The sequence below is a fragment of the Amblyomma americanum genome, chromosome 4 (genome assembly GCF_052857255.1).
Source record: "Amblyomma americanum isolate KBUSLIRL-KWMA chromosome 4, ASM5285725v1, whole genome shotgun sequence".
NCBI classification, from domain to species: domain Eukaryota; kingdom Metazoa; phylum Arthropoda; class Arachnida; order Ixodida; family Ixodidae; genus Amblyomma; species Amblyomma americanum.
Genome location: NC_135500.1, coordinates 202362061 through 202379977, shown reverse-complemented (window position 1 = coordinate 202379977; position 17917 = coordinate 202362061). Strand labels below are relative to the sequence as shown.

General features: G+C 46.0%; 1 protein-coding gene across 6 annotated transcripts in view; it reads left to right on the top strand.

Annotated features, from left to right (window-relative positions):
- Nup98-96 (nuclear pore complex protein Nup98-96) overlaps positions 1-17917 on the top strand; it is an 85296-nt gene that overhangs the window by 48449 nt on the left and 18930 nt on the right. For 4 of the 6 annotated variants that reach the window (XM_077662994.1, XM_077662993.1, XM_077662992.1 and 1 more), the window contains exons 22-28: positions 1078-1191; positions 3644-4093; positions 5955-6088; positions 6688-6832; positions 8411-8512; positions 10656-10768; positions 12406-12585. In XM_077662994.1, the coding sequence (XP_077519120.1) occupies positions 1078-1191; positions 3644-4093; positions 5955-6088; positions 6688-6832; positions 8411-8512; positions 10656-10768; positions 12406-12585 (1238 nt within the window). The remainder of the gene's footprint in view (positions 1-1077; positions 1192-3643; positions 4094-5954; positions 6089-6687; positions 6833-8410; positions 8513-10655; positions 10769-12405; positions 12586-17917) is intronic. The other 2 variants (XM_077662996.1, XM_077662995.1) reach the window with 1 other exon arrangement.

The window sequence follows — 17917 nt, the reverse complement described above, 5'->3', positions numbered from 1 at the left end:
CCGCATAATCAAAGTTGCCCTCATAACCAGTACTATAGTAAAACCTCATTATTTTAACCTCCAGTAAGAAATCCAGATGTATCGAACCGCCAGCTTAGTCCCAGTCAATGCTCATGGAATTTTATTATGTCCGGGGCTCATTAATTCTGGTGCTGCTGATCTCGCACCAGTTGATTTGGAAAGCTTCCCAAAGTGGCACAGTGGCTAAGTATGACTGGCATGGCAAGCAATCATCCAAATACAGTATCCCTCCTCAAGCCTGAATTGCATGGTGCATGGCTTCGCGTGCAACGGCAGGTGTAACGACAATCATATAGCACCCGTTGCTAGGACGAATAACTTTCTGGCTGCATAGCTTCGATTTCACTGCCGCTGTGGCCATGGGCCGTTCATCAGCCAGCCAACCAAAACGCAGCTGCACGCCTTTTCGGATGCTCACTGGCGCTTTGCTGGTCTTTTCTTTTTCTTCCTAGAATCTGTCTCTCTGTTCCTCCGCTGCTGCGTGCTTCCTTCGCTTCTGTCCGCATGGTTCTTGCGAGCTACCAGTTCACGGAACATGCGCGCTCGTCACGTGTTGTCCACCATTTGTGTGGCACAAGGACGCTTCACCTGTGGCACAAGGAGGTTCTACCACTACTGCCTCAGATCGTGAAAGAGGCCGTGGAGGCCATCACTATATTGGAGTGTTTTAGCTAATAGCCTCATGACAGTGTGCTCGTTATCAGGTCTACTTTGGCGTGTAGTTTGTCTCTAGAGGAGACGACCATTGCCAAGTTTTGCACCAAATAAATGATGTGAATGCTTCTGAAATTTTTTGAGGGCTAATTCAGCCATTCTATTTTCCTGTCCTTTGAACACTGAATAATGAGACTTTACCCTAATGCATTGTATAAGTCTGCTTGCTTGCTTGCTTGAATTGTAAAGGCACAGATGAGCTTACTAATAAGAGTAGGTAAAAGCAGCTTTTAGAGCGGGTAAGATTTGGCCTCTCTGCTTTGTACTGGGACAAATGAGAAGCGTCCACCATTTGGTGGGCTGTAACACTTATCGTTTGCTCTGCCCTCGCTGCCATGACAGAGCTGGCCTGCACCCACCCACGTCTTAAGAGAGCTCTGGTGAGCAGTGGCTCTTACCAGAGTCCTCATGCCTTTCGCGCGGATGATACCAGGCCGTCCACATCACATTCCAAAGGCAGGTTACCCTTTTATGCACACGTTTTTTTATCTGTGTGGGGGGCGTTTGCTGTGTGATTGATCACCACCTTGTGCAGGAGCTGTTCGGAAGTGTCTGGGCTGTAGTCTGTGGTAATGCAAGATGTCAGGGTCTTCAAACTTCACCTTGTAAGCCTTTCTTAAGGGGGGACGGGACGCTGGTCTTTGGGACCAAAAAATGACCCAAAAATCAATTTAAAAAAAATGACATTTTGGGGGCCTATAGCTATTATTCCGCAACTCTACCAGTTTTCTCCTCCAGGAAATTTGTATTTGGACCATATTATTAAATTGAGATCACTGTGTGGGCTCAATTTGTGCAGGAGCAGGCGATTTAACACCATGAAAATCTTGGACACCTGGCTGTCTTAGTACGTCAATATCTGAACGTCTAGGACAGATAGACCTGTCATATTGTTTGTTAAGGGAAGCTGAAGGCACAATGTATGCAATAATCGAAGCACAATTGTTCAATCACGCTTCAAGAATTTATAATTTTGCAAAGTTTATCTATGCATGATATTCACACTTTGAATGGTGCTATTTTAAGTGCTGTAAAATTACTAATGGGGGTAAAATGAAAAAACTGCTGTGATTATTGCACTCTTTACTCACCATACTATGTAGCCATGGGTTAAAAATTATTTTTTACTGAGCCATTTGTTCTGTACCGAGGTACTAATAAATTACTAATTAAAATTAATTATCTTAGAAACCAGCAAACTAATTTAAAAAGCAATTTCATATTTGAAGTCAGTAAAAAAGCTGAGCAAGTTGATACAGTTTCATTGGGATTAGACTAAAAATAAGGAAAGAAGGTCTAAGACCAGTGTCCCCCCTTAAGACAGTGGAAGTGTGCCGCTCAAAGTGAGCAAGGCAAAGTGAGCGGGCTTATTTTGTGTATGCTTCGAATAAGGCCCTCTCCCCTGGGAGACAGTTTTCAGTAACCACCAACCTATAAATATTGCAGTGAAACACTTGGAGTATTTTTGTAGAGTGTCGACATCCGAAACAGGGAAGGGCAGTACTATATTGAGGATTCCGATGCACAAAATGCTCTTCTCTGCATCCCGTGCTATTCTTTCATGAAGATGCATCAGCTGGCTGCAACATTGTCAGAATTTTTGGATTTCGCAGACTGTTTTTTCTGCTTGTAATTGTTATAAAGAGACCATAATTTAGCAAAACATGCAAATTTTGAACACACCACTTTGCCAGGGACAGGCAGCAGTAGTGGAATAGCGGTATTTATTGACAGATGAACTCGCTTCTTCCGTTGTGGCAAGCCAATTTTGTGGCCGACACCGCAGTTATCGCTTGTCATATTTTTCATGCAAGAGACACACTTGGCACTGTCTGCACTGCAATTTTTCGTGCTTTCCTTTGTCTGTTATACGTAGTGGCACAGGCAGGGGCCTATTGGTTTACATTCTTTTTCTGGCTGCCCCACCATACTTTTTGTCTCACTGGTACCTGCTTCACTATCTCTCGAACTTGCTAACAGTACCCTTGACAGATAATGGCACCCTGACAACTTAGCACAAGATGACCTAAGTAGCTGATGTGCTGTGAAATATCAATCATCATCGTATTATACTCGCACAAATGCATGGCAGGTGCACACAGGCTTTTGCTTATTAGCAAGCTGTTGCATATATCTGCGCTCTTATGAGGCTCCCAATCAGACACAACTTTTTATTATGTTCAGCGCGCGTCTGTGGCGGCTTTACTGCACCCTTTGTGTGACTTATTTCCTAGATTGTTCTGAAGTGGCAAGTCACTTTGAATAGTTTCATGTTTTGCCTTTTTGCTATAAGTTTCATGCACTGCATATGGAGCTTGAGAGAAGATTGAAATTTATTTGAGCTTTATTTATATGAGACGCTACTGTCATACCACCAGAAGTAAAATGGCGGGCCACACAGCTGATAATATACAACTTTATCGTTCGTTTCCTCCTGCACCTTGTCATGGAAAACCAGTCTTAGCAGAATGCTTGTAGCCTATCAACTTTTACATCATTCAATAACATTATTGCTATTGTGTTGTAATTTGGACCCAGAAATAATGTTTAAAGAACATGCCTCTCTTAGGAATGGAGATTTACACTGCTTCTGTGTTGTTAGTGCTTGTGCATTGTGGAAAGCTCGGAGGATGCAGCGACGTCCTCGTGTGGGTTTTGTCATGTTGTGTGTGTGTGCGTCTGTCTTGTTTTTTTTTTTCTATTTTACTGCCTATCTTTGCTAGTCTTTGCTCTTGTGCTCTCTTTTCATATTGTAGTGCATCATCGCCAGAGTGTGGGCCTTTCAGGTGGAACTTTGCATAGCATGCCCGTGCATTACTTTGGGACGTTAGACCCTCAATTTACAGTTTTTGCATCTGCCTTGTGTTCACTTTCTTTCGTCTATATATCTTCTCTGCTTGCATTGCAGCACTGCGTACTTCCTTTGGAGCCTCTCGTCGTCAGCCCACTGCAGCGGGCCAGGCCTTGTCAGAGTTTCCTCCCTCCCACGTACTGTTTGGTACAACGCCACTGCCGGCAGACCTTACCAGTGTGGGTCGACGAGCTGTGGGGGTGACTGGAACAACCACGCTGCCAACTCTTGGTGACCGTCTGGCAGGTGGTGCCGTATCTGCCTTCCACACTCCGCACTATGCTGCAGCTGCAGAGATGCCAATACTCCCAAGTCGCCCGCTGGCTGAATCCATGGTGGTCCCCATAGACGTAGAGCCCGTGCCCCTGGCTCAGTCCCTGTTCTACGAGTACCAGCACATGCTGGCAGATACCTCCTGCGCAGCTGGCTACCGTTTCCGGTGTGGCTGGGGACCACGGTGGACATTGATTCACCAGGGCAAGGCGTTCAACATTGCTCCGGAAGATGGTGCGCTTTCTGGTCCTGTATTTTTTTGATGGCTGGTTTAATCACCTTGAACAGCATAAATGGGAAACACAGCCTTATTGTACGTCGATATCTGCTCCCCACATGCTGAGCAAAAGTTTTAAGCCTTGTATTGAGTCACTGTAGATGAATGAACAGAGAGAGCCATTATTTGCAGGTGGTGTTTCAGCTACTGAACAAGCGTACAAGAACTTTCCTGATGTTTATGACATTATTGCACCATCGCATGAAGCACACCTCTGGCCACACGATTGAGTTTGTTTTCAATTTTTGTATTTTTTTGTATTTTAAAAACATTTTGTTATGATGAAGAGTTAAGGCACCACAGAATATGTTGAGATTATCATTAATATTGTGACGCCCATGAAGAGGCAATGCCTATTCTATTTGGTCGGCATCGCTGGCGACGCAGATGAAAACGAGGTGGATGCGTCTCATGCTCGGCTGAAAAAAGAAAGATGTCACTATTGGTGGCAAAATATGTTTTCACAAAAATACAGACGATGGGCTACTTCGCTCATTGTTTCGCAAAATACTATGTACTGCGTTCACTATATGGCAAAAAAAAAAAGCTTATTTGTGACAGGAAGGATGTGAACTTCATCTGAAACAAAGAAATCACTGATAGGTACTGCCCACCCTCAACAGGCTGTTCACTTCGTACAAAATTGTGTACATTGTGTGTCAAAGGGTTAAAGCATAATGTGTAAACCAGAGTAGAATTCGTTGAGATGGTGCTCTTCATTCTTCCCGCCTATGTTTGATTAAAGTATGGTTCATATTGTCATTTTCTCCTCATGATAAGCATGACTGTTTTGCCATTGTTGCCCTGCCAGGCCCTGGGATACACTCTTTCCTTGCATTGTGCCTCCACCATGAATTCTCAAAGTTCTCAAAGCCAGGGATGGTGTACATTAGCTCTCAGTGCTGAAATTAAGAAGTGTAGAGCAGAATAGTGGTAAGGGGCAGGCATTGCAGTACAATAGCGCAGATTTGCTTGTTGGTTCACTGTATGGTCTGAGTAGTAACCTTGGAGATTCACGGGACACTGACTGATGGTCCTTTCTTTTTTTTTTTTCTAATACGTATTTCAATGGCCAGATTTCATGTTATGTATATTTGAATTTCGTCATGAAAGCCTTTCAGCATAAGCAGTAACAAATGCACCGTCCGTATTCGATAGGAAGAGCGACGTGAAAAATTGACTTTACCCGTATTTCGTGTTTGAAAATTCAAGTTAGTGAGGGTGAGTGTACCATTAGTGTTTGCTAGCACTCTCGTAGGGTCCCTCCTATATCTGAACATAAAATATTAAAAGCCTGCCCAAAAAGTAAAACTATGCAAAAAAAATTTACATTTATTCAGATGTTCTTTATTTTCTTGTTTGCTTTTAGTTTTCTACATTGGATGGCACTGCAGTCACAGCTTCTTTGTAATTTCTCCAGCGCCTTTCACGGCAAAGACGCTGCACTTATGACATCTAGCTGCGTACCATGTTCTTTAGAACAAAAGAATTTGATTCTCAAATTTCTCCAAGGTGCCCGTGTGGGAAGGGTATTAATCGTGAGGTGTTTATTTTTCTCAAGCATGTGGAGACTGCTGTTACCTCCCATTATGCAGTGGATGCTGTATAAGCTTGTCTGTCACACCTCTGCCATTGTATGCACCTTCATTAGCGTCTTTTTATCCAGTAACGTGCTCTCTCAAAGCTTCACTGGAGATTTCCCTCCTGTGCACTGTTTTCTTGTTCCTGCAGTGGTCTGTGGACTGTGGTCAGCCATTCGCCCAAACATTTCATATGTCACCTACAGCTGTTTTTTGTTTTTTTTACCTTACCTTACAGAACCAATGGAGCCAGCCAGTCAGCTGGGCCTGTTTGATGGTCAGCATTATCCGAAGGCATCAGCTGCATTTGCAGTTTCTGTGGAGAGGGTGGCTGTTAGCCGTCACCTGCTGAAGCCGGATGACATTCAAAAGGTGCTTATAACTAAAAAATCATTGCAGTTAATATCCACCTGACCATAGCCACATTGCTACAAAGCAAAGCTACACAGCTTTATTGAATCTTTGTTTTATTGAATCTTTGGCCTAGAACCTGGGACCACTGCCTCATGTTTCTTCCATGAACTGAACTAGCAGGGATCTTTAGCATGCGGCAGAATGAATCTCAATCAGCCAACAACTACAGTGGTTGGATTAGTCTAGTGTTGTGTTAGCGGGAATCTTAGAACAAGATGGGGAAGGTTTCAGATACATGAATACAATCTCTGACTGATTTTTAGATTTGACGGGAATCACTCGAATGTAAGAACACAGAACAAAGGATGATGGCTGAAAAAAAATTTTTGCCCTTTAAATTTTCGTGTGGCTGAAAGGAGCAGTTGGTCATTTTTTTTTTTTTTTGTGCATCCCGGCTTTCCTAGTTGCAGATATTTTGTTCACTTGAGTACACCTTGTAGGCTTGGAGTTTGTTACTATGCACATAACTGTATCTAACTATACGTTTTCGGTAGTACCCTTACAGTTTTCATTCTAAATATGCGGTGGTGATGCTCCCACCAATGCATCTCTCACAGAACAATGTGGCAGCCATGCTGAAAGTGCAGCTTGCACACTCGCACCACATGCTGGAAGGAGGCAGCCCCATCTTTGTGCCCAGTCCTGGTGTTAACTGCCTGCACGACCAGGATGCCCTAGTTGAAAGACTGTTGGCCGAAATGGGTGAGCATTATTTCTTGCTCACATTCACTAGGGAGACTAACCAACACCTCTCTGTAAATTAATATAACCTGCTGTCCACTTTTTTCAATGCTGCAACTACAACTAGTGTCAGAGTAGTGCTACGGGGCGTATCATTGAATTTGAGCTAAGTGTTACAAAAGAAATTGGTGAGAAGAAGTTGTCGAAGGAAGATCTGCGTCATGCCATTGTCTGTAGTCACCTTTGTCAACAGAGGTTATTGTTACTGAGATTATTGGTGCACATACTTGAAATCTATACAGCTCTGTAAACAATAAAATAAAGTGATGCGAGATGGAAAAGAACAGAGAGCAGAAATGAACAGGACACTTGCTCAGTTCGAGGTGGTAGAAGCATGACATTTATAGGGGGACATTGGTCTTTGGAAAAAAATTTTATTAATGATGTCACAATTATGCTATCTTCAGGGGAACATGTATTTTTGTCTGCCAATTTTACATATGCCATTTGATTTCCTGTAAAACAAGTCGTCATGCACTTATGCAGTTTGTTATGTACGTTTTTGGAGAGAGTTCTTAAGAAGTTTTACTCCAAGAAACTTGCTTAAATGCGCTGCATTATTTTTTTTGTGACATCAAGGAATGCATAAAGGGTAAAATTGTCATCCTGCCTATCATAAAACTTGAGTTAGAGTTTTTAAGTTGCCAATCCAGAAATAGGGATACAAACTTTTCTTCCCATTTCTGAAGTAGCTACTTCAAAATCCCATAACTCAACTTCTATGATAGACAGGAGGAAAATTTCACCCTTACTGAATTCCTCATGTCAAGGTAAACCAATGGCATGCATTTCAGCACGTTCCCTGCTGCAGAATTTCTTAAATTCTCTTTCCAACTGACTTGTGTAACATATCGCATAAGTACTCAAGGACTTTACACGAAACTAAATGACATTTATAATCTGCACAACAAAATGCGGGTTCTTTGAAGATTGCGACATTGCGACTTCACAAATAATTTTTTTTTTTTCTAAGACCTGGGTCCTCCATAAAAGTCTGCTACGATTTGCCATTCAGTTGAGTCAGTCTGCCAGAATTTTCTGTCTGTGGCAGGCGCCTTGCAATGCTCAGTGGTACTTCCCAAAAACAGTCGCAACTCTGTTCTGGTTTTTGCTTCTGATAAGTTGCTGCATCAGTGACCTCCATGTCTTGATATTTTGCAATTTTTGGCATGTTTTACGGTGGAAAGGTGCGACTGCTGCAGTGGACTTTTCATGCGTACGTGCCATGGTCTGTTGGCAGCTTGTCGCATTTCACTCTAGGCTTCAGCCAGGTTCAGTAGGCTGGCCTCAGACAAATGTCTGTTATGAGCTTAACAAATTCTACTGCAGATAGTTTGTTTTCAGTGGTGCGCCATTTTGGGTGTAACTACAATTTGAAAGAATGACCCTGAATCGATGGTTGCCATTGTTCAGGCAGGAGACGACTGTCACGCATTTTGCAAGCACGATATGTGTCATTCTAGTGTTAGAAGCCTCTGTCTTGTCCTGCTAGTTTAGTCATGAGTTCCCTTTGTTGACGCTTGGTTCTTCGCTGTTCAGGACCAGGCCATGTTGACTCAGCAATGATGCGGCAGTTCCATGTCATCCTGGGTCTTTGTATTGCCCTGTGGGGCCGTGCACCTGGCTGTGACCCCGAAAATGGTAAGCACCAGCACCATGGTAGCTCCACAGGGTCTACTGCATCAGGAGCGTGCATGTAACGGATTTACTGACAAGCTTTTTGATACAGGCATGGCTACAGATAGGCACAGCTGTATCTGAAGTAGTTGATGACTTTCGCTGTGTGTTCAATTTCTAGTTGTTAACGAGGAATCTTTCTTCTTGTATATTTTGCAATGCCACGCTGAAAGGAGACAAGGACTCCTTTCTTGTGGCCTTTCATTTTCCCAACTCCTGCTGTGCATAGCAGTCAAGTAGAGAAGGGACATGGTAAGAAGAGAGTTTCACTGCAAAGCAGAAAAGCCGAGCACTGCAGTTTTTATCAGTGGCAACTTTATACTCTTGGCCACTGCTGAGCACTTTATTGAATTCAAATTGGGTTTCAGCTACAGGTTTGCTATTAGCCCACTTCTAATAAGTGCCAAGAATTTTGATCCCTGTAGAACATGGATCTAATACAGGGGCTCTCAAACTGGGTCCTGCGGAACCCAGGGGTTACGCACGCTGATTTTGTGGGTTCCGCGAGCTCCCACGCTGGCATCTTTTTCTTTGCGGTACACTTCTGACGGGCAAGGGTGAAGCAAGACACAGTACCTCGTTTGTTAAAACTAATTTCAAAGCGTTGGCTCTTCCTTGTTCGTTCGGCAGTTTCGTGCTGTCAAAGACTGCCAGACTGCCATCCGCAGCACTGACCTCGGCAGTGTGCCAAGATGCTGCGCGGCTGTAACAGCACCGCATGTTCATGTTTTGATGGGAGCATGGACGGCGATGACTTGCACGGCAAACTTGGCACTGTGCCAAAACACAGCTGCACTAAGGCACATATATTTAGAATGCCGGCCAGCAAATGTGGAAGGGTGTACAAGGCAGCACGTGTTACGTGCACTGGAGCACGTGTGCAACTGAAAGTTTGGGCCACACTGCAGAGGTAGCCAAGCCCAGACAAGAAAAGAAAAAAAAGCATACACGTCTCATCGGGCGTTTTTCTGGGCAATTCGACTGGCGTTGGCGGCGCTGGGGCGAAGTTTTACTTCTCGCCAGCCTATTTGTGCTGGAAAGTCAGTGGAAATTGAAAAAAAATGACCCCATGCTGACACCAGTGATGGGAGTTGTGGGTAGCCAGTAGAAGCTGGACGAGGCATCACATGATTCTGTGTGCAGCCCAACTAGTCAGGTGCAGGAGTGTGGGGCAACGCTTGTCTTGTGGCTACTTTTCTGCCTTCTTTTCTTGGGTTTAGAGGTCTGAGCATCAGTGGGAGATGGGCATTGAATAAAAACTACTGTATTTACCGACGTAATTTGCGCACATTTTTTCTTTAAATTAAGGCTTCAAAAAGAGGGCGTGCAAATTAGGTGCAGATTTTCTGAACATGCCCTAAAAAAACTCTACAAAGGTCATAATGCGCAATATATACTGTGTATTGTCGCCTTACGTAGACCCTGCCATCTCGCACTGCCCGCTGACTGGAAAAAAGTTTACTCCAAATGTTAGACTCATACCCCCCACCGCCCCTCCCACCTATGTAGTTCCCCGCGGTATGGCATGATGGCACATGCGCAGCTCAAAGCATTAAACGTATAATGATACATTCGCAAAGCCAGCAGTGGGATGCAAAAGAGATAACTGGAAATAAAACAGCAAAACAACGCCCTCGCATGCGACTTGGCTGACTAGTGGCAAACCGAACAGCAAACGGTCCGTTAGTTTCAGATTTGGGCACGCGCGCAGCTGTTTGTCTGGGAAAGCAACCGGCAGCGTGAGTGAGCCAGGTATTTTTTAAAAAGTTTGGGTAAAGAGTTGGGGATGTGGAAAAAGTGCACAGGTGCAAATTACGTGAGTAAATACGATAATTGCTGAAAGCAAGAAAACAAATAAATTCTTACAAAAGTGAATAAAACATTGAAAAAGCTCTAAAGGCCCATTCACATGCAGTACTGACCGACTGTGATGGGGGAAGGGGCTGGGGGTTCCTTGGCACATGTTGAAGGCTGTGTGGGGATACCAAAAAAGAGTTTGAGAATCCCTGATCTAATACTTCACTGACACCCTCCATGTGTTAACAAGCCTGCCTGCCTGCCGAAACTAAACTTTTTATTCTATTGCTTTCTTTGGCTTTTTTGACAGATAACATCAACAGTTATGCCTATGCAAAGTCTCGCAAGGAAGCTCTCTCGAACTGGCTCGTGGACACAACAAAGCCAGTGATCGAGGAAGAAATCGCAGATCTTCAGAGAGAGGTGAGCAGGTGTCACGTTAGCCATTACAAAGTGGCTGAGGATGAACACGTTGTGTGGAGGGGGGGGGGGGGTGCTTTCTTGCTTCATGTGGCACCAGTGTTCTTTTTCCTGCCATTTATATGCTGTCTGCTCTTTTTCTTGTGAGCTTTGCTGAAGAAATGGCTTGCGGCAAATGACACTCCAGTCATCCGCCATACCTTGGCACGAACATCCATTGTCTGTGCCAGCAAAAATATCAAACTAAGCAGGGTGGATAAGTAATTTATCGGGATCACTACGGATGTTCTTTCTGTGCAGAAAGGCCAGGGTTGCTGAGAAAATCTGAAATGAAAGTCCTGAAACCCTTCCACATTCAAACTGACTGTGAAAGTGGGCACAGTTATGTCATTTCTATGATGCATTTGCAATGAGGCTCTCCAACTGATCAGAGGCCCCAGTGCTAAAGGCAGAAATGTGGCCGAAACCGAAAGTGAGCAGTTGCACAGTCACAGCGGCAATGTGCAAGTGCAAGCTGTCTCAGGCCCCCCCCCCTTCCTTACTGAAAGATAGCCTCAAGACTGCGGACCAAACTGCAAATCGCACTTGGGCACCTACACATTACCAACAATGATGCAAGTTTGACAACAATGATGGAAGTGCTTGTTGTGCTGTCATGAAAAAAAAAAATGAAAATTGTTTTTTGAGGAAAGGAAATAATGCAGTAACTGTCTCGCTTATCTCAGTGGACACCCGAAGTCTGTGCCCAAGGGAAGGGATAAAGGAGGGAGTGAAAGAGGTCCGCCCACACAGGGGCCTATTTGAGTTTTGCCTCCATGGAAACATGGAACACAGCGCTGCTGCTGTGGTCTGGTTCTCATACTGGGGTACTCTGGCTGAGTAGACGAGTGGCTTAACGACTGAGCTACTGCGGTGGGTGTCATGAAGTGCACATGTAAGTTTCAAGGGATCTTCAAATGCATAGGAGCATTTGTGTGCTGTGCCATGTTAGTGCACTAGGATCCCCAGGTGGTTGATCCTGAGCCCGCACCTCTTTCTTCCTTTCTTCTTTCACTCCCTCCTTTATTCCTTCCCTTAAGCTGTTCAGGTGTGCACTGAGATACGAGACAGATACTGGGCCATTTTTTTTGCCCAGAAACCAATTTTCATTTTCATTTTTTTTTTTTTACAACAGCCACTTGTGGCCACTGTCTGACTAGGCAACAGCATGTGCAATATCTTGCACATGTTGAACTGTTTGCAGTGCATATGCTAAGCATACCATTTCTGTCATGCTGGCATCATAAGGCTTGTTTGGCAGAAGTTGACTGACAGCATTTACTTACCTAGTGCCACGACCGGGTGGCAACAAGCATGACTAGACAGTCTTCAATTGACATGTGCTGGCATCAGTGTGCTTAGGTTGCCCATTGCAGCAGCAGCAGCAGCTTGAACAATGTGAAGTCTTCCTTAGGAGAGCACGTTGTTGGGCGAGTCGGTCGTACATACTTAAAGAAGGGAATTGCGCTAAAAAAGACACAGACGATATGTATGGATGTATGGATAAAATGTATGGATAAACTTCGAGCCTCAGGAGCGTTTGCTATTTGCAATGGGCAGGTAACTTCCGGGCAAGTAATTGATGTGTGCCCTTTGGACAGGATGGCAACGAGCTGCGGGTGATGCTGGCCTACCTGAGTGGCCACGACATCGCCAGGGCGTGCGCTGTGGCCCAGCGATCACGAGACTTCCGCCTGGGCCTGCTGCTCTCCCAAGGTGGCTCTAACCCAGTGTCCAGGGCCATGCTGCAGAAGCAGCTCGACCACTGGAAAAAGTACAAGGTCTGTGGGCTGATCAGTGTGCCAGCGGGTGTTCAAATTGGTGTGACAGCATCATAGGTGGCTTTGCTGTGTCTTCTCTTTTGTGCCGTAGCTGTCACTTGTTAATAGTAGTTGCTCTTCCTCACCTGTTGTTATGCAAAGCAAAGGTATGCTATCAATTAGGCCTGTATGAGTGGTTGATAGTTTCGAATGTTTGTTTGAGTGGTAAAGTATCCAATATTCAATTCGATCCAAATGTTTGGCATTAAAAATCTCAAAAGTATTCGTCTCAAGCCAATAACGTTTCTGGTACGCTTGTTTTGTGTGGTTTCATTCGCATACCTTCTCCAGTACCACACCGCAGCATGTGCAGCCAAGCCCAGACTCCCATAGACACCTGCAAGGCATACGGGCCGCGTGCCTGCACACCCACGCGTAAGCCGTAGCCGGTGTGCGCATGCATGCACCGCCTGCATCTGTACTTGCTAGGCTATCTGCGGTGGAACCGTATATCATTTGGAGGACTTTAGCTCCCTTGACTTGCGTGGAAGGAGTCTGAGCTGACTTCGCTAGTCAAGGGCAGCGGCACAAGCATTAGAGGGAGCTTGCACACAAGGCACATGGAGATGGGTGCCTCTTTTCAGACTTCATGCGTGGGTTGGCACTGTGCGCACAGGCTCGCGCAGCTGGTGCCTTGCTGGTGTCCATGGAGTCCCCGCTTAAAAGCAGCAGCTGCACAACAAAGCAATCGCAATCAAAAGCCAGCATCCTGGAGGTCCCAGAAATAGCTCCCACACCCCACAAATATGTTGGCTGTTGTGTAGGTCCACTCCCCAAATTCCTGACGGCCATTTTTGCACAAAGTCAACAAAACTTCAGTGAGTGTGACAGAGCTTCAATGCTCCTTTTTTCATGTAATGGTCTTGGGTATTGGAAAAATGTGATTTTTTAAATGCCAAATGTGCCATTAAACTTTTTTGTGTGTCAGAATATTTGAAATAAGTCGAAACCCGCAATAACGAAATCGCCGGGGACAGCAAAAAAATTCGCTTTCGCGAGTATTTCGTTGCCGCGAAAATGAGACAGAAAAGATAGAAAACAGCCCGCAAAAAGAAAATTTATTGCCAAAAGTCAGTCAGCTTAGTTTGCCGAGCCTTGCCTTGCAGCAACTTCATGGTTCTATTCTCACACTGCAAAAAGTGATCCATTGCCACATCGTCGTCGTGTGCACCTAAGAACGACTGGATCGTGTCAAAGGCGTCCAACACATTCCTCGGGTTCGGGTTTACCGTCTCTCCATGTTGTGGACCTTGGTCCTCGGTGTCGTCAGTTTCGCACACGCTGCTGATGATAGCCTCATCGGTCATTTCTTCATGGACAACTACGTCCTCATCAGCGCGAACGAAATTATCGACACTGAGGCCATCTGGAACATAGTTGTCGACAGCACAAAGTGCACCCCATGCGTTGGCCAGCGATTGTGGCACTGCACTGGCAGCACAGTCATCGTGAAGTGTCTCTTCAAGCACGCTTTCATTTGGCGACTCGTCCACGCATGATGTCTGCTGGGTGGGGGCGAAGCCCGCATGCTTGAAACAGTGCTCAATTGCGGTCGGAGGCGTCGCAAGCCATGCAGCGGCCAGCATCTCAAGCGCCATGAACAAGTCCACGTCGGTGGGGCGCTTGTGATGGAGGTTAAGAATGAGATGCTGAATTAGCCGCTCTTTGTAGGCGCACTTCACACTTCGTATGACGCCTTGGTCGAGTGGCTGCACAACAGAAGTGCACCCGGGCGGAAAAAAAAACAAGCGCACGTTTGTGAGCTCCATGTCAACATGATGGGCGGTGCAGTTGTCTAAAAAAAGGCTCACCAACCTGCCTGCCTTTCTCATGTCCGCATCGAACGCCTCAAGCCAGCTGGAAAATATTGAACGGGTCATCCATGACTTCCCGTTCGAGGTGTACTGGACAGGCAGCGTGCGGTTCCCCTTGAAGCAGCGGGGCTTCTTGCTCCGGCCAATGACAAGAAGCGGCCGTTTGTCACTGCCGTCCATATTGGAGCACAACAATACTGTTACGCGCTGCTTGCTGTGCTTCCCTCCGTGGCATTTTTGACCTTTCAGGTCCAAGGTCTTCGAAGGCAGCATCTGATAGAATAGACCCGTTTCGTCCGCATTATACACGTCTGAGGGTTCGTACTGCCCCAGGATTTCTTCGGCAGTCAGCTGCCACGACGATTTTGCCACCGGGTCCACTCCTGCTGCTTCGCCCGAAATCACCTTCGCCACAATATCGTGACGGGCTTTAAAGCGGCCCAGCCAGCCAGCGCTTGCTCTGAATTGGTCATGCCCGAGCATGCAGGCAAAGTCCAGAGCCTTCTGTTGCAGCAGTTTGCCAGACAGAGGCACTTTGTTTGCGCGCTGTTCACAGAACCAGGCAAACACCGCCTTGTCAACGTCCGGGAACACCACAGCCGTCACTGTTTTATGCTGTGCTCGAGCACCATTCTCAAGCGCACCGAGAATGGCTGCCTTGCTTTTCAAAATTGTCGACAGTGAGCTGCACGCAATCCCGTACTCGTCGGCGATATCCATTTTTTTCCTGCCTTTTTCTGCTTGAGCAATGATGGCAGCCTTCTCTTGCAGAGACAAAAATCTTCGTTTTTTGGCTGGCGGAGACATCTCAAATGCAAACGTGCGGACTGCTGCTCATACACACCGCCACCACACACAACGAACACATGTGCACCGCTCGCAGGCCTAAAAGTGCAGCGCTGATGATCTAGTGTCGCCCCCTGATGGTGTCGCTGCGAGGCTGCCTTCCCTGAACATAGCCTCCGAGATAAACAACAACGCGGAACCGATCACAGAGGACACGCGCTGCGCCGGTATGGTGGCTAGCACCGGCTCAAGGTGGCTAAAGTTTTTAAAGTTGTTCCGGCTGCAAGGTTGCCAGGCGCCAATGCTCTCGCTGTAGCCACACAAGCGCGCTATTGCAGTTTGCTCAATTTGAGTGCTTTTTTGACGCTGTTATTCATAATATGGGAGACAGTATGCGGACCGACGCTGCAGCAAATTTCATTATCGTGGGATTGCGGTACAAAAATGTTTCGTTACCGAGAGATACGAAATACATTGGCCCCTATGGGCATTTGCCGGGATCTTGGAAATATTTCGTTGCGGCGAGAATTTCGTATTCTCGAGATTTCGCTATCGCGGGTTTCGACTGTATTTGCTTAGAAAATTCTTAGAAGATTACTATATTTGCTTCTAATTCACTTCGAACTAGAAACCACTATTTGCACAGGCCTACTAGCTAAGTGCTTTCAGCACGACAACAAATGAAGGTTAAGCATTGCAGGAGTGAAGGGAAGCAGCAACCTCATAAAATTTTCTTCTTAGAGGCTGTTTGTAGCACTGGGTAGCAGTGTTTTCTGTCAGGAGATTTTGCCTTGCATAAGTGCTGATTTCATCACCCAGATGTGCTTAAGAAGTATGAATCCTCAGAAGTGCACCTCAATATGAGCCAAAACCAAGTGCAATTTGCTCTATGGATACCTATGCATACAAATCGTGTTTTGGATCTCTTTCTTTAAAGAAATGTAGCTAAAAGTTCTAGCATAACGCAATTCCATCGTGGTGTACTGCATGCCCACTGTCTGGAATATCAAAACAGAACTGCTCCAAAATAGTAAACCCTTGCGCAGTTGCATTCACTATGGCTGCATTCATTGGAGTATAGGTGGACTCTCCTCACAAGTGGTGGTGTTCATGTTTGGAGGCTTCACCATATAGTGAGCAGCTCGTGATTAGCGTGGACTATCAATGTCAATGCACAGGACTACGCAGGTGGAAACAAGGGGAATGCAAATTTGCACCTGAACAGCGAAGTGCCTTCTAGAAAGAAAAAAAAAAAAGACCATCTGTGCACCAGATAGCCTCCGAACCGGGGCACAGCTGGGCTTGGCTTGCTGAGCGTGGCATAGCTGCTATCGTCGTGGGCTGATAGCGAAGCTCAGAATATGAAGTTACATGGCAGTGGGGTGACTCCGACTGACACTGCCCACCTTCGGACTTCGTCTGATGGCTGGAGGAGTTTAATTTTCAGCGTGCGCGGCTCCAGAAACCGGACATATCTTACTATGGTTGCCACTCATTCGCACGCCGGGAGCATAGGCGCAAGACAAGAAGTTTGAATTAACTGAATGCAAGAGAAATTGCGGTGCAAGCCAAACCTCTTTGTGAACATGGTGTTGTATTCCACAGCTTCAGTGCCATTTAAGAGGCACTAAAGAAATGTTTGCTACACGGTTAGGCGTGGAAAAACCACCCACACAGTGCTGCTGCACCTCCGCTTCTTGCTGACACTGCCCTGCACTGCGAACTTCGCTCTTTTCTTCCCTTCCCTACTCATCTCTGCACTTTTACTGTCTTTCCTTTCTCAGCAACCCATGCCACCTTCTTTCAGCATCCATAGCCGGCTTTACTTTTTTTTTTTCTGTGCTCGCCACGCACTTTGCCTCGCAGCCCCAAGGACTTCCAGAAGTTGGCTTTTCCTCCCATCATTTCAGCTGGGTGGTGAAGCTATCTCAAAGAACACCGTTTTATCGTGTTTGGTATTCATTTGCCTCAGAATGTTGACCTCACGCATGCCGCGTCGACATCATTCCGCGGGAAGTAGTATGTCGCCACGGCCAGGCGCTCTTTACTACAGCTTGGTTTATGGTTTTATGGGGGTTTAACGTCCCAAAGCGAATGAGGCTATGAGAGACGCCGTAGTGAAGGGCTCCGGGAATTTCGACCACCTGGGGTTCTTTAACGTGCACTGACATTGCACAGTACACGGGCCTCTGGAATTTCGCCTCCATCGAAATTCGACCGCCGCGGCCGGGATCGAACCTGCGTCTTTCGGGCCAGCAGCCAAGCACCATAACCACTCAGCCACCGCGGCGGCTGAGCCATTTGTTTGAAAGAAATATAACAAAAAAATGTGCAGTCACCAATGGAAGGCAAAGTGGGAGCGCAATTTCACTTCATTTTATCAGAGTTTACTGTAGCGGGGTTCTAGTGTACACGGTAATCATAGCTGCCGAAGGCATAGATACTGCCTTAAGCACTGCTACATGTAATACTGGATGAGAAGCCTGTAGGTACTGCCTCTGGATGCCTGAATAGCCTCTCTAGACATGGTTTGTAGTTGGATTGTGCACACTTGGACCAACATTCCCAAGGAGCTCATTGGTTGCACTTTCAAGAAATGCGTGATATTGAATGGACTCGGCGGTACTGAAGGAGAGTTTCTGTAGAAAGATATATCCGTCAAAGAACTTAGGGAAAGATATATCTGTCATGGA